This window comes from Catharus ustulatus, chromosome Z (genome assembly GCF_009819885.2).
Source record: "Catharus ustulatus isolate bCatUst1 chromosome Z, bCatUst1.pri.v2, whole genome shotgun sequence".
Lineage (NCBI taxonomy): Eukaryota > Metazoa > Chordata > Aves > Passeriformes > Turdidae > Catharus > Catharus ustulatus.
In genome coordinates this window covers 46,658,078-46,674,409 of record NC_046262.2, presented here as the reverse complement: position 1 = coordinate 46,674,409, position 16,332 = coordinate 46,658,078, and the positions used below count along the sequence as shown (strand labels likewise).

At 41.9% G+C, this 16,332-nt stretch overlaps 2 protein-coding genes across 7 annotated transcripts in view; one reads left to right on the top strand and one right to left on the bottom strand.

The window, feature by feature from the left end:
- The window catches only part of MCTP1 (multiple C2 and transmembrane domain containing 1), a 238,027-nt gene extending 234,548 nt beyond the window's left edge, over window positions 1-3,479 (top strand). For all 5 annotated transcript variants that reach the window (XM_033084913.2, XM_033084915.2, XM_033084917.2 and 2 more), the window contains 2 exons: window positions 288-385; window positions 1,477-3,479. In XM_033084913.2, coding sequence (XP_032940804.1) covers window positions 288-385; window positions 1,477-1,548 — 170 coding nt within the window. In that variant the 3' untranslated portion in view covers window positions 1,549-3,479. The remainder of the gene's footprint in view (window positions 1-287; window positions 386-1,476) is intronic.
- Window positions 1-16,332, bottom strand: part of SLF1 (SMC5-SMC6 complex localization factor 1) — a 72,566-nt gene that overhangs the window by 18,893 nt on the left and 37,341 nt on the right. The gene's annotated exons all lie outside the window — the stretch shown is intronic.

Sequence of the window (16,332 nt, the reverse complement as noted above, 5' to 3'; positions counted from 1 at the left end):
GTCTCTCTGTTACAGAAATTAAATACTTTTTATGCCTCTGTTTTTCCCAACTTTCTCATAATAATCACAGTTTCTGTTACTTTCCAAAAAAACGTATTGAAGACATTTGAAAATGTCCCTAGAACTTTTGCATTTTGGAGTCCCAGTTTACAATTCATGCATTCATTCAATGGTACTGTCAGGATTCAGAATTGATCCTAAAATCTCTTTTAAAACTTTGCCAAAAATATGTATCTTTGGGTGTCTTATATCTTATGACAGTAACATTTGAACTTTCATTTTTGCAGGCATCAATAAATTTACAAAGAAGATTCGAAATCCGTATGCGATTGATAACAACGAGCTACTTGACTTTCTGTCCAGAGTCCCTTCCGATGTGCAAGTGGTGTGTACATTTTTTCTCTGGGTTTTTTGGGTTCTTTTTTAAGAATTTTTAAAACAGTTATTTTGATTTACTATTGTATTCTTTAGCAGAAAGAAATTGCACACTCAAGCTGAGGATAGTCCATAAACCATAAGGAGGCTGCTAGAGCTTTTTCCAATGAGAAGGAAGTTCCTGCATTGATTGTGCCTCTGAGGATCTATAGGAGCAATCAGTAGAAGGACAAGTATTTGTGAGATGGTACCAGATGCTAGAGCTTGTGCTCTACATCAGCAGGACGTGAATCTGACTAGAATAGGGTGCTGTGTGAAATGCTAGAGCTGAGGCCCTCAGGACAGGCAGAGGAGAAATAGGAAGGTCAAATAATGGAAGAAGCAGGCAGCATTGCCCAGTGTCTTGTGACAGCACTCTGACAGCACTTTGTCCTTTCCTTTCCATGGGTGAAAACTTTTGCTGTGGTCACAATTCAAGTGTGTTCATAAACTGCTTTTTTAAAAAAACCAAAACAACAAAACTGGTAGTGCGGTTGTGAATTACAAGCTTTTATGATGAAGTACACATTCCCCAGAGAGCATGCAAAATTTAAGATAGCATCAAGCACATAAATCACATCCAGTGTCACAAAGATTATAGACTTCCTGTAATTCTAGTTTCAGTTCAGAGCTGATATTAAGTAGGAGATATGGGCGCAAACACCCTCTGTGTCTGTATCTGATACCTTCTGTGGTAGGCATTTAGAAATAACCAAGTTTTTAAGAAACATTATGAAAAATGGTCTCCAGTGTGGTCAAGATGATAACATTTATTGTCTGCTAGAGCTCAAGGAGAAAGCAAAAAAATTAGTCTTTTCTAAGTTTACCTCAGCATGTAGTGTTATTTCCTAGTAAGATTTTCCTGGTGTTAGTTTTCCTTATTCTAGATCTGTCATTCTGTTGTTGGTAAATCACATCTGCAAATCCTGTGTCCTTTTTAGGGGGAAAGTCTTCTCTTTTTTTAGCTTTTTATTCCCCAGGTAGAAAAAAAAAAGAAATCTTTCTTTCTTTTCTAACAAGTGCCACCTGAGAACTTTCTTTCTGAACTTTGTGTTTAAACAGATGCAATACCATGAACTGAAACAAGATCCTACTCACAGCCCTAGCAAGAGGAAAAAAACCAATCCCGTCTAGTCAACTTCATGTTTGGAGGAGATCAGCATCTGCCAGGGGAAGATAAAAGACCAAGCCTAAAAGCATTTCCTTTCTCTAAGCTTTTTGTTTATCTTGCCTTTTTATCTAGCGGGGAGATTTTGTAACAGTATTAAAAGATGTTTCTCATGAAAAATCTCATTCTCATTGTAAAGACATTTGTTGCAAGTAGGATTTTTGCCATTTTAAAGCTTTGTTGAAAACAATGTAACACATTAAATAAGCATCTATAATTGATAATATATTGTGCTACTTGGTGGTCAAATACATGTGAGATAGTCAAATCATGCCAACTAAACCTACAAAATGTTTAACTTTAAATTTGACTCAGAAATTTCCCAGATTTTATTTGTGAGCATTAATATTTTTATGCAGTCAGTCATCATTACAATTTTCTATGTTTTATAGGTTGCAAGAGAAATACAATGTAGTGGAGCCTACTGCACCTAAGTTTGAGCAAATTTTTTTAAATTTCAGACCCTGATGTTGTCTCCTGGTGCAACATTTTTCTATTTGGTAGGGCTGCTTATAAGACAGTGAGAAACACTAAGTGCAAATCTCTTTCTGGGGCTCCCAAAAGCAGTTCCTACTGCCTTTATCATTCCATTGTAAGACCTAAAAAATCTCTGAATCAAAGTACTGCCAGGTTTGTAACTGATTGCCTATCATATTTTTCTACATGTACCTGTAGTCTTTATTTGTACTACATAGCTTAGCTCTAATAGGTCAAACTAACTCCCTACTGCTTTGGGTGTCATGCTGTAAGCACTTTTTGTGCACATAACTATTTTAATATGGATATCTTGCAGAAAAGTTTTTTCATTCAAATCACAAGCCCATATTAATATGCTTTATGGTATAACATCACCTGTTACCAATAATGTAAAATTCTGTGTAGAGGAAAAAAATGCAGTTGTGGTAAAACTGATATACCAGGGTTTTTTCCTTAGTTAATAATGTCAGTTCTTCTGATATGGTCTTTCCCTACTGCATGGAAACTGCATTATCTTATAAATTACATGGAACATAGCTGAGAAATATTTACATTTCAAATGTCTTAGTGGCCACTGCGTAATGAGTACTTGGGGATATTCTGGTAGCTGCATGCAGACTTCCACACTCAGCTCCCCAAACAGTGAGCAGAGACTCATTCCTGAGGGACTACCTGTGTACAGCTCCTCATTATAATTCCCAGTGACATTAAAGGGGATTTTTTACCCAGGGGAGAGTGACAGGACTGCATCCTCAAGGGGGGCTGTGGTCCTCTCTGGATTACCTCTCACTGGTTGCAGTTGCAGATAAAGTTATATTGCACTACTCTAAAAATACTTTTTGAAAAGTCTGTTTAGAAATACTTTGCAGGAACATGTGAGTATGTATTTGTCCAAAGAAATATGTGTTAGCTGCATTGCTCATGAAGGATCATCCTGGATTTCTTTATTTTGCAAATAAGATGATAGCCAAGTCCTTATGTGACAGTTACTTTGATCCTTCTGTTTGTATGTTTAAAAGAATGCTAATCAAATGAATGGTCTGTAAAAAGCCTTGGACCTAAACAAGCTCTTGTTACATCACGACTTTGAAAGAGTTTAATTTTGCAGCTTGTGTAACCTTTTGGCTGTATCCTTCCTGAAGAGCAACATATTATTGGTGAAATCAGAAGCACTTGTCAGCCTATTTAATTTAAAAAAAAAAACCAAATTTGTCAACAAGATGTGAATGTTTGTTGCCTGTTGTCAATTTTGCACATTTCTTTAATACAGTGCAAGCCTTGTACCTTCTTAATGCTGCCCACCAGCCTGAGTGTGATTTCTTGTTGTCTTTTTTTGTACACGATTTCAAATGTCTACTTTGGTGGTAATATCTGAGCTGGTTATGCAAGTTTCCTGCATTAAACATACTTCTAAGCATCACTCTTAGATATTCTGAAGCCTCTGTCTTTGAAATCCTGTGTTGTCATTTTTCCATAGGCAAGTGAATGAAAACATTGTATTTCTTTGTGCAAGATTTTAGTATTTTAAGTTCCCTAACATGTCGGGGGAGGGAGCAGGGGGACAAAAACATCTGTTTGTTAAAAAATTGTGAACTCCTTTTAAATGCCTCAATCATTAAAAATTGATCTCACTGAAAATATGACACACAGAGACAAGGTTGAGAATGCTTATTGATTAAATATCATTCTTTTGTGACAACAAGACAATTTAAAATAATAATTTAAAATAGTTAGTGAGTGAACACGTTTTCACTATTTGCAATTTGTCTATGCTGCTTTGTGTCGGTGGCCTCTGCAAAGAGTCAATCCTGCTTTATGCCATAAATATTCCAACATATCTTCCTTTCCTGGACTGATTCTGAAGTCCATTTAAAACCTGTTGGGTTTGGGAGGCTTTATTCCAAAAGCAACTTGTCTGTTCATAAGCAATCAAAAAAGAATAAGACATCTCACAATCATAAAATTGTTTCTGTTCTCAGAAAATGAAATTTAACTTTACGTGGGTTCATAGAAAATCATTAGTTTAGTTGGAGTTGATATTTAGATTGAGTGTCAGAGTACACAGAATCCACTAAGGCTGATCAATCGAGAGGCTTTTGTTTTTTGTTATTTCTGCTGATAACTCATAGTACAGAGCTTGCTTACCCTGATTTTAAAGCTTTTCCTCTTTGTAGGAACACCTAAGTATTTTTCATAATAGCAATGAGCTTTTAACTGTTGCTGAATTATAACTTAGTATGTTAAATCCAAGTGCAATAACCCCCATTTTTTTTTTCTATTGCTATTAAACCAAGAGTGGAATAATTAAACAGTAATTAAGCAGTCTGCATATAGTCTATTAGCTAATTTGGTCCCTGACAGCATAAGGCTTTACCAACAAGGGGAAGACCTGCCAGCAAGTGCACTGCATGATACTAAGGTATTTAATGTGAAGATAATCCAGGAGCATGACGTGAAAGAGGTAAAGGAAAATTTGTCTCTTTCATCACTGTTAGATTACACCTGCACGTATATTACACAAAACATAAGGAAAAGCTTTACAGCCCTCTGCTCAGCAACCAGAGATCCCAAACTGTGGTTTACCTCACTTGTGGTTTAACACAGATCAAGTGCTTTGTGGCAGAAACTCTCCAGTTGACACTCACCCACTTGCATCTCCACCTCAACTCCCAGTCTGCTCCAAGCTTCTACCACCTTCTACTGAACAGTTACAGCAAAGGTATTGGCTTTTTGTTGAGCTGGGTACTCAGCAAAAAAATCTCTTTTCCAGTGGTATTTTTGCCACATTATAGGAATGACCTTGCTGATTTGCAGTGTCGTGCACTGACCATTTCTCTCACTTGCAAAAATTTAGATCTCAGAACCAGACTGCTGGGCATGTCTATCCTTGAGTTACACTCACAAAAGGAGTTTTTGCTGCCTCTTGAAAAAATATGGTGAAAAAAAAGAAAAATATTTTCCTTCCCCATTGAATTCTCACCCTGGGATGTGTAACCAGCTCAACAAACAAGTTCCTGATACTTGTATCCGGAGGAGTCTGTTGTTTACAGTCAGGAGATAATGGCTTGATCAGAAGAAATGTATCTGGAGACTAAAGCAAGTCCTTTCCTGCAGTGTTTATATTCTTCAGGTTGAACACATCTGTTGGGGAAGGGGAAGAAGAAATGGGGAAGGACCTGGATTGCTTAAATGAAAGATTTACTGAGAAATTGGGTAACTATTAATTTCAATCTTCAATTCCTGCAGGATTTCTTTTTATAAGGACTGGGATTTGTGTAAAAGACAAGCCTTTCTGCATTGTGTTTTTAGAAGTATCTTTCTTACTTAGAAGAAAGTTCAGTCACTGTGCTTTGCTGAGGCAGAGAACAGTTTTGGGAAGACAAGATTGGAAAAGAGTCGGGGTAGAATTATAGCGCATTATAATGCTGGAAGCAGCCTTTTTGTGTTTTCTCTTCGCAATGCAGATACGAACTTTCGCCTGACACATTTATAGAGACCATAGCTCAAAACCACAGTTACAGTAATTTCACGATTACAAGCCGCACCGTTTTGACTGAAATTTTGCTCCCACACCAGAAATGCAGCTTACACTCAGGAGCGGCTAATATGTGAATAATTTTCTGAAATTTCCAACCCCGGAACTGCAAACCGAGGTGCCAAGTCGAGCAACCTGCCAGTAAAATCCAGCTTTACCCGATTGTTACACATTGGTTACTCTGTTGCGCAGTGGGTGGAGCCAGGCTCCGTGCAGGTAGCGTGGGGGGTGGGGAAGGCAGGGTTCTCCCTCCTTCAGGCAGCGCAGCCCAGAGGAGAGAAGGGGGCTCTCTCCTGCTGGCCCCACGGCTCGGGGGGAGGTGGGGGGCTCCCGTCCCCTCCTGCTGCCGCCACCGTGGGTGCCAGTGGGCTCCATCCCTGCCTCCCACCACCGCTGTGGGTGCCAGCGGGCTCTCTGACCCCTGCCACTGCAGGGCAGCGCCGGGTTGGGGCAAGCGAGCCCAGCGGCAGCAGTGACCAGCCCCGAGCGGCCCCGCTGAGCAGCAGCTCTGAGCTGGGCCACCTGGCCCCATCGGCAGCCCTGAGCCCTCATGGCCCGAGCTGAGCCAGTAACCCCCGCCATCCTGCGATTCTGTTACTATTTGGCAACTTTGTTGCACGCGGGTGCTCGCTGCGAATGACAGAGCAGCTTATAATAGGGTGCAGTTTATGCATGGACAAAGAACGAAATGTTTGCCAACACCCGGAGATGCAGCTTATAATCCGTGCAGCTAGTAATCATGAAATTACTGTACATTCATACAATTCCAACAGCCACCCCATTCCCCATCTCTTCCCAACTTCAAACATGGAGTTGGCCCTACACCTACACCCATTCGGCCTGCAGTCTCTACCAACCTCTTCATTTCCACTAGCAATTAAACCTCAGCTAGAAACTGTTTGCCATGTCATCCTCTCCTGCTCCTTCTCCCTGTTTGTTCTTTTAATAGACTGCTTTTCCTCATCCACGTTCTTTGACTAATTCACATTTTTATAGATATAACTCCTTGACAATATGGTCACAAAGCTTCAACTACTGGTTTCATGTCAGCACTTCAGGTTTCCTTCACACACCTCCTACCCCTGAAGCTCAATGTTTGGTTTCTCACTGCTGCACTAAGCAGTCATTTGTAACTGTCTTTATCAGCTCTACTTTTCTTGGACCTGCAGGGACTCCCATCTAGACCAATCTCCTCACACATTCAGACTTTGTTAACTCCTCACTTCCTGGTAGTGACATATTTTGAAGTTGTTCTCCATGATAGTGCAGATAGTCGAGGAAATTAAAATCCAAGTTTAAAGGAAAAGAAATTTCTGGAAGTTGTAGAACCGTTCCTGCAATATGCGTGCCTCTTTCTGTTGGTTACTGGCTTCTGAAACATCTGAACTTGCAGTTTTGCTCTGCTCCAGTTAAAGGGTTTGGACCTCTGTGTGACTTGCATCAAGTCAGAGTAGGTATTTGATCTGGGGGAAAAACAATTAACATAAATGCATGCCAAAACATGTAGTTCATGATGTTTGTGTCTAAAATTAGCAATTGTAGCAAGTATGGGTTGCTTGGGGTTGAAGAGGATTGTTTTAATGCATTCTCCTCACGAAAAATGGGTTTTCACTATGCAATTTACTGTTCTTTAAAAATCCTCTGATTCATAATTAAATACAGCACAATGATTTTTGCAGTTTGGGTTCCTTCTCTGCAGGATAATATGTAGGCTGCAGTTTGAGCAGACAGTTTCATAACAAAGAGTGGCATTTGAAAAAAAAGTGATTTTTTAATTAGCTGAAACTTTCATCACTTGGTGTTAAAGCTGTCAAATGTCAGGAAGTTTAAAGCCAAGGTTTATGTTTACCTTTTAGAAGTTGTGATAAAGCAAAGTTCTGATAAAGCAAAGGGAGAGTCAAAAGAGAATCACACTGCCTGCATGATGCAGGGAATTTGCACCTGCCATTCAGTAGTACGAAATTGGCCTCATGTATTATTGAAGATACAGAGAATTGAGCACTGGAAGTGTACTGTCCCAGAGCTGCCAACACTGTGTGTGGTTGACATAATGGCTGTAACAGTAATGGCTGTAACACGGCAGTACACGGCTGGAGGAGGAATGAGATGGAGTTTTTGTGAAGAGCTTTATAGAGCATCTGCCAGCTGCCTTGTCTCAGACAAGTTCATTAGCTCATGATTTTTGTGAGTGCTAATTTAAATGACTAGTGTACAGTACAAAAAATGCATGATGGTGCAAGGGAAGAAAAGAGTTTCTTGGGTGTTCTCAATCTCAACCGGAATGTTAAACCTTCTATCTAGTTTGAATACACAGTTGAAGACTTGAGACATACATTACTGCAGCTAAATGAGAAGCCCTGAGCTTTCAGAAACCCCAGTTCCCATTCTGAAACTTCAGTTCCTTTGTGTTCCAGAGGCAGGTACTGGACCATTAGTAACCGTTCCCCTTACATTACACAGTCATGCAACAAGACAAGGCCACGTATCTCAAATTCTCTCATCTCAACTGTAAGAAATATGTAAACTCTGATGTTATTTACAATCAATGTGTTTTAAAACTAATTTCTTAGTCCAGACATTCAGTGACGAAATGCAGTTGACAGCTTTTCTCCTAATTTCAGCCCTATTCAGCCTGATATCAAAGGCAGACATTTGGCCGTGAAAGAACTACAGACATACAATATGTGTAGACTCCTTATAATAGACTCTGCTCTTATATGAGGAAATAAAGTTTCAGTCTTAACCCCTAACTACACGACTTAAGCCAGAGGGCACAGGTCAGGTTGACAAGCATTTTTGTAAGGCCTGTGACATTAAAACGGAGGAAGTCTGACTGGTGCGCTATTTGATGCTTAAGGAATCGGCTAGATGGCTGCACCCAAAGTGTTGCAGCCAACAAACAGCTCTATGTTGAAATAAGGAGCAGTAGTAAGTGGTGTGGTTGAAGGGTCTGTCCCAGGACCAATACTATTCAATGTCACTATCAGCAACATAGTGGGATTGAACCTATTCTCGACATACTTGCACATGACACCAAGCTGAGTGGTGCAGTTGATTTGCTGGAGGGTAGGGATGTGTATCAGGTTTTCAAAAATCAAGTGTCTTTTGACTGATGGAAGAAGGATATGGCTTTAAAAACTTGGATGTTTTATGTTCAGAGTAGAGCTGAAAGTATCCTACAACTCAAACCCACAGCTAAAACACTATGAGGGGTCAGGAAGATGAGCAGGTGACATCAAAGCTTCCCACTCATCAAAGGAAACAGATGGGAAAGTCAATCTTACCTTGCAGTTTTTCTAAAATGAAGACCGTGTTTCCATAAGGACTGATAAAACACCTTCAATTTCTCATAAACTGTAGAAATGTTTGGGGTTCATATTTCCCCCTCAGAAAGAAGTCTTACACTGTTAGTAGAGGCAATAACTAAGAGAGGTGTCAGTAAAGACCTGAACACTTGGGAGAAGTTGACCTCTACCAGCAGGGGATGGAGAGTGGCTTCAGCAAGGCTGCTGGAGGGCAAGTCCAGACATGCAGAGCTGTGACTGTGACAACCATGGCTCAGATGACCTGAAATTTCCTCTGCTGCAGCTCCTTGGTTTAAGTGCAGTGGCATGGCACTTGCCCTAGACAGGAAACTGCAGTTTTACTTTCTTTTTAGTATGGGTGGACTCAAACACATGATGCATATTTGCTAAGATGATGCTCTGGTAGACACGAGGTTGTTCAGATGAAGGAAGAGGGGATAGTGTATCTAATCAATTAGAGCATTGATCCTCTTGCAGCTGGAGCTCAGTGCAGTAGAAGATCCTAGACAGACTGGTCAAGAGATAGAAGAGGGAGAGGGGGGCTGCAGACTTGAAGGCTTCCAGTGGGTAACAGAAAAATTTGGAACTACAATTAGCAAAAATTTCTGCCGTTTTCATGAAAACACTGCAGAAAAGAGTGCACATATGCTCCCCTGCAGAAAAGAAAACAAATGTCTTCTTTCCCTTTGAAGATACTCTCGCCTATACAGATTTCTGGGGAAGGATGCACTTTTGGAAGGTAAGCCTAGCTCCCATTCTGCTTTGTAGGGACCTCTCTCCCCCAGTGTCACGACATGGAAGCCTAGAGGGGACCTGACATTTTTTCTTTGGAATGGACTCTTGCTAGGAACTACAGTAATTTCACGACTACAAGGCACACCCTTTTGACTAAAATTTTCCCCCGAACCCGGAAGTGCGCCTTATAGTCCGGTGCGCCTTATCTGATGGACAAAGTTCAGAAATTTGCCTATCCGGAAGTGAGAGCTGCAAGCCACGGGGGGAGCTGGCAGGGCCATGGTTGCCAGGTGGAGGCGGGGCGGAGCGGTGGCAGGCACCCCCGGCCCCGTGCAGGCAGGACGGTCCCTCCAGAGGCATGCCCCAGCCCCATGGAGGCAGGACGGTCCCTCCTGAGGCACACCCTGACCCCGTGGAGGCAGGATGGCCCCTCCAGAGGCACGCCCCGGCCCTGTGCAGGTGGGACGGCCCCTTTCCAGGCATGCTCCGGCCTCGTGGAGGGGCCATGGAGGAGCGGTGGCCATAGCCCAGCCCCAGAGAGGCGGCATGGAGGGGTGGCAAGCATGCCCCGGCCCCACCGGGTACAGGCAGGCCTAGGGGCCCGAGGCACCCCTCCTGCCGGGTACAGGTGGTCCCGGGGGCCAATGGCTGCCAGGTTGAGGCGGCGCCTTGGCCAGAAACCGTGCGGAGGGAGTTGGGGGCGGAGACTCCCTGCCAAAAAAGAGTGCGCTCTATAGCCCAGTGTGTCTTGTCTGATCTACAAAGTTGCGAATTTTGCCGACTCCCGGGGGGTGCGCCTTATAGTCCGGTGCACCTTATGGTTGTGAAATTGCTGTAATTTGTCTTTTATTTACAGGTTTTTACTTCACAAAGCTGTACAAAATTTGTGCTTAAATTAATAAAAGGAAAATACTTGAAACAAGAGCCTGATTGCCTCTTTGTAGGTTATTACGCAAAGTAAGTTTTTTTGCTCTTTCCACTTCAGCAGATGCGCAGAGTTGTTCATTGATAGCTTGCAGTCACTGTAGGCAAACAAGGTACTACCAGAGCAAAACTTCATGTCTTAAACTTGGTACTTCTGTGGTACAACATGCAGTTAAAAGGATTTATTTTTTTTAATTTGTGGAGAAAGCAAACCAAACCAAACCAAACCAAAAACGCTCTGGTTCTGAGTAGGACAGAACTGGGCAGTAGCTGGGAGTGGTCATGGCCAACACCTGGATGTTATTCTATATCACTTCCTGCCTGTGAGAAAGGATTATTTTCTGGGGAGAAGGGGTTTCTTCCAGTCAAGAAATTGGGGCAGAGGGAGTTGTGTGGTATTGTCTCTTGTTGGAGGGATTTCTGTGCACCCCTGAATAACTACAGGACCCTGCTAAAGTTGCAGAATACTTGAAATAAAAATGATGTTGCAGTTCTAGAGAGGAGAGAAGTTCTACAATGTGCCTGGACCCTGGCTACTGTTTATTGGACACTGTGTGATACTAGACAGCACCCTCAGAGGGAAGAGGAGGAAAGCAGAAAAACAGGCAGTACAGGCACTGAAACCACAGCAACAGCCCTGTGCCAGTAGAATTTGCCCCTATAAAGAAGAAGAAATCCAAAGCCAAATCAGTTTCCTTGCTAAGGGATGAAGAGGAAGCAGGACCCTCACAACAGGAGGAAGAGGCAGGGCCAGAGATAATCACTAATCCATATCCCTGGGTGAACTGTGAGATCTGCAAAGAGATTTCACCACCAGCTGGGTGAGCCACTGCTGACCTGGCTGCTCCAATACTGCAAAATTACAGCCCATGATATGAAACTGGATGGTCATGAGGCCAAGCAGTGGTCATTGACAAGAGGATTGGGAAGAGGGCAGAAGTTCTCAGCCTTTGGAGATAACTCCTGTCAAGTGTGAGACAAAGGTACTCTCTCAGATTGGGACACCATGGAGAAAGGTTCCCAGTGCCTGAGAGAGCTGGGTGTGCTGGAGGTAATGTCTAGCGATTCAAATAATGTGCAATCCCCTGTAGATCTGCATGAGGTTCAGTGTGCACCATCCATGTGGCAGAAGTTTGTATGGAGCACATGATCATCCTATACCAACTCATTGGCATGGATGTCCATGAGAGGAGAGCAAATATAGTGCTTAATGACCTAGCTACAGCAATATGATGATCATCTTTTTATCCTCCCTGCTGACCTGTACCCTCTCTGTGGAAAGACTGTCTAATACTGTGGACAGACTCAAAAGACTTCAGCAGATTAGAGAGGAAATACCCTTTGCCCCTCCAGTATGGACCAGAGTCTCTGCTATTGGGAGCAGGTACCCCTCTGCTCAAGAGAGAGGGTACAAAGTACAAGTTAACCTGTTGTTTTTGCTGTGTGACCACAGAGAGGAAGTGGGATGGAAAACCCACATCCATGCTGGCAGCATAGGTATGTGGGTTGAGAGGAAGAGCAAACATCAGAGGAAACTCAAGGGTAAGAGCAGTTCCAGTTTCAACTGAGTAAGTCCTCAGACAGAATAGAAGGTTTGGTGTTACTTCTAATCCTCTTGAAAAGATCTCCAGTTCGTATTTACAAGAAATAGCAATGAATACTGTGACTATAATTAGGGGGGTGGCCCTTCCTCCAGGTAGAGAACAAGGACAATCACATCTACTGGACTGTGTGGATCCAATGGCCCAGCATGACAGTTTCACAGGACGATCAAGATTTAGTTGACACCAGCACATGATGTACCCTGATATCAAGATATGTGGGGGCAGAATCCATCTCTATTTCTGAGGTGACAGGGGGAACTGGACAGCTGATGGTAGTGGAAGGTGAAGTGACCCTGACTGGGAATGAATGACAAATACACCCCATTGTGACTGGCCCAGAGGTACCATGAATACTTGCATAGATTAATCAGAAGAGGGTATTTCAGGGACCCAAAAAGTAGGTTTTTGGGAGAGCAGTAGGGACAGAGGTCTCTCAGAAGACTTTTCTGCTGCGTGACTGCTGAAGGTAGAAAAAAACCATCACTACAACAGCAGTGCACCATGGATAACACCACACCAGTCAGGACTCTGTGACCCCCCATCCATGAGGTGAGTCCTGAACTGAGAGACCCAGTGAGTGGCCAGCAAGACTCTCTCACCCTTTAATAGCCCTGGGTGGCTAGTGTGTATCCAGTGAAGAGTGGAGACTGACAGCGGACTACTGTGCTCTGAAGGAAGTCACACCCACACTGAATGCTTCTGTGCCAGACATGATGGCACTTCAGTATGGACTGGAGTCCAAGGCAGAAAAGCTACACCATCAATGTAGCAACTGTGCTTTTCTCCATGTCTTCAGCAGCAGAGTGCAGGCCACAGCTTTTTTTTTTTTTTGTATTGCATCCAATATACCCAGAACCAACTGCCTCAGGGGTGGAAATCCAGGCTCACTATTTGCATTGGACTGATCCAGACTGGTCTGGAAAAGGCTGAGAGTCCAGAGTACTTGCAATACATTGAAGATGTAATTGTGTGGGACAATACAGAGGAGAAAGATTTTGAGGTAGAAATCCTTCTGAAATAGAAAACAATAGAAATCTTTCTGAATAATTTTGCCATAAACCATAGCAAGGTCAAGGGACGTGTCCAGGAAATTGAGTTTGTAGGAGTAAAATGCTAGATGGAGACATCAGATTCCAAAATGGTCAATAAAGTACCAGCTGTGTCCTCACCAACCACCAAGAAGGAAACACAGATTTTCCTAAGTGTTGTGGGTTTCTGGAAGATACATACATACATACATACATACATTCTAGAATACAGTCAGATTGTAAACCGTCTTTGTCATGTGACCCAGAAAAAGCATGATTTTAAATGACAAGCTTTTAAACAAGTCAAACAGGAGAACGCTGACGTGATAGGCCTGGGGCCAGTCAGGACAGCACAGATGTGAAAAAATGGCTCTACACTACAGGTGGGGAGAATGGTCCTTCCTGGAGTCTCTGGAATAATAACTGAGGAGATGAGAGGATGAACCCTGGAGTTCTAGAATTGGGTATACAGAAAACTGAAAAAGATCCTGGCAGCTGCTGAAGGAGTTCAATCTGTTTCAGAAATATTTGGCAACAAAGCACAGCTCCTCCTGTACCCTGTCAGTGCTGGGTAGGACATACAAGGGAAAAGACCCTTCCACGCATCGTGCCACTGATGTTATGTAGAGTAAGTTGATCGCACCATCCACACAGTGAGCTCAAACAGGAAACCCCATTTATCCATGATCTTTGACATCATCATGAACTGGCCTGAAGTTAATGAAAATTTCAGACTATCATCATCATTATAGGAGGAGAAGGTCACATGTGCTGAGATAGCCCCTCCATATAAGCAGATACTAGGAAAAGAAAAGCAATACACTCTTTTTATTGATGGTTCCTGCCATGTTGTAGGGCTACATGGAAAATAAAAAACTGCTGTATGGTGTTCTATGTGGCAAGTCACAGAAGCTATGGAGCAACAAGGTGCATCAAGTGAGGTTGCAGAGCTGAAGGACATCTAGCTGGCTTTAGATATCGCTGAATGAGAGAAATGGCCAGTGCTCTATCTCTACACTGTCTGATGGGTGGTAGCAAATGTTCTGTGGGGATGGCTAGACCACGCTGATGAATTGTGGCAAGAAATCACCACCCAGGTAGAGAAGTTGGCTGTAAAAGTACATCGAGTAGATGCACATGTATCCAGGATTTGGGCTACTGAAGAGCATTTCAAGAATGGACAGGTGTATTGGGCTGTCAAGAATAAAATGTCTCAGGTGGATCTGGACTGGCAGCATAAGGGTGAATGATTTCTGGTTGGTGGGCACATGATACCTCAGGCCATCAGGGAAGAGATGTAACATACAGATGGGCTTGTGGCTTAACTATGGGGTGGATTTAACATGGACACTATTTCCAAGGTGATCCATTGCGGGGAAACATGCACTGTGATCAAGCAGGTCAAGCAGGTACAGCCCCTATGGTGTGGTGGATGATGGTCAAAATATAAATATGGGGAGGTTTGGCAGGTTAATTACCTTACAGAGCACCAGGTTTCTTGTGGTAACACTATCCCTGACTTCTGTTTCTTTCTCCACCTGTCTTTATCTCTCTCTGCTTCTTTTCCTATCCCTCTTTTGTAAGAACACTTACCCTTCTTTATCAGTAAATGGATCTCAGATATTGTACTGCTGGGTTTACACTTTATTCTCATCTGAGAAATCTATATAAAAGAATCTTCCCCAACTGCCTCTTTTCTAGCGGGATGGGACACAGAGAGTATACAACACTGAAATTAAGGCTTAATGCAACGTTTTGGTCAACTTTCAAAGATTGACCAACATCTTTGTGTGCCACTAAAATCCCTGACTGCATATCCCAGTGTCCTCTGCCCTTTGTTTTACTGCTGTCAACTTTGCTGACCTGTTACTCACTGGACTGGGAAGCAGCATTGCAGCAGCATCATCTGGTACACATACACTCCAATTATATGCTGAACATGAAAAATAATTAAGAACATTTTAAAGGCCTGGGAAAAATAGAATTGAAGACATCTTTGTGCTTATGAAGTATACCAGTGTGTGAAACGTGGGCATTTAGAGAAGAAGGCTGATTTTGTTTGTTCTTTTAGCTAAGAGAGATTTTAAAAAGCAAACAATCACATATTAATAGATCTCACTTTAACAGGAAAGTTTTGCTATACTGAAAGACGATAGGTACTCTGATAAATTGGATGAAGCATATAATTTTATATTACATATGACAGACATACTTAAAAACTTTTATGGATATGAAGTTCACAAATTTGAGTGTATGTAAAACTGAAAATGCATAAAACTGAACTGCAATAACTGGAAAATAACTGGAAAACTTTCAGTGTATGAGTCTTAAACTAAGAGTAGTTTAGAACAGAATTATGTTACCATTTAAAGACTGATGGTGTGCACAGACAATGTTTAATTTGGTGCTAATTCTGGAGCATTAATTCACATATTTGCTAACTTTTGACTGCTTTGTTTTCCAATGTTAAAAATGTTGATTTAGCATATGTTACCTGCATTATCTTGGAGGGAGGTACTTGAAATTGCTTCAAATAGTGAAGTGTGACTTTTTAAATGACTGATGTCCAGTTCTTTCTAAATTATCTAAATAATAACAAATAATTGCAGGCATGTCTTGGCTAAATAAATCAGCACCAGGCCAAAATGAATGAAATGAAAGCTTTTCCTGCTTTCATTTCAGTCAGTGGTATATCATGTTAGAATTATAAATAATCTAAAGGATTTGAATTTTTTCAGGGTCCTCTGAATCCCACTTATTTAAAATTCACAGTTATGCATCAAACTATTGACTAACACAAATGTTAATATTGTAAACTTAAATGTATGTTCACAGTCCTTAGAAAGTTCACATGTAACATTTCTTTGTGTCCCAAGAAAGGGAATACTGAAGTTTATTAGCCCATTTCATATATGACAAAGGTTTTTTGGTGTTTCATTCTTACTAGAGAAATATTAAAAGTGCATAGACAGAAACAAATCCAAAGTGTACTGACCTTTTAGTCTATTAGAGCAGGTTGTTCTGCCTGCATGTATAAAAATAACAATTGGTCATTAATAAGCATGGAACATTTGCAAGGAAGGCCTGGTTCCAAAGTCAGCTTGGCTTGAGCATCTTCTGTGGACAGCTATAAGATCATAGA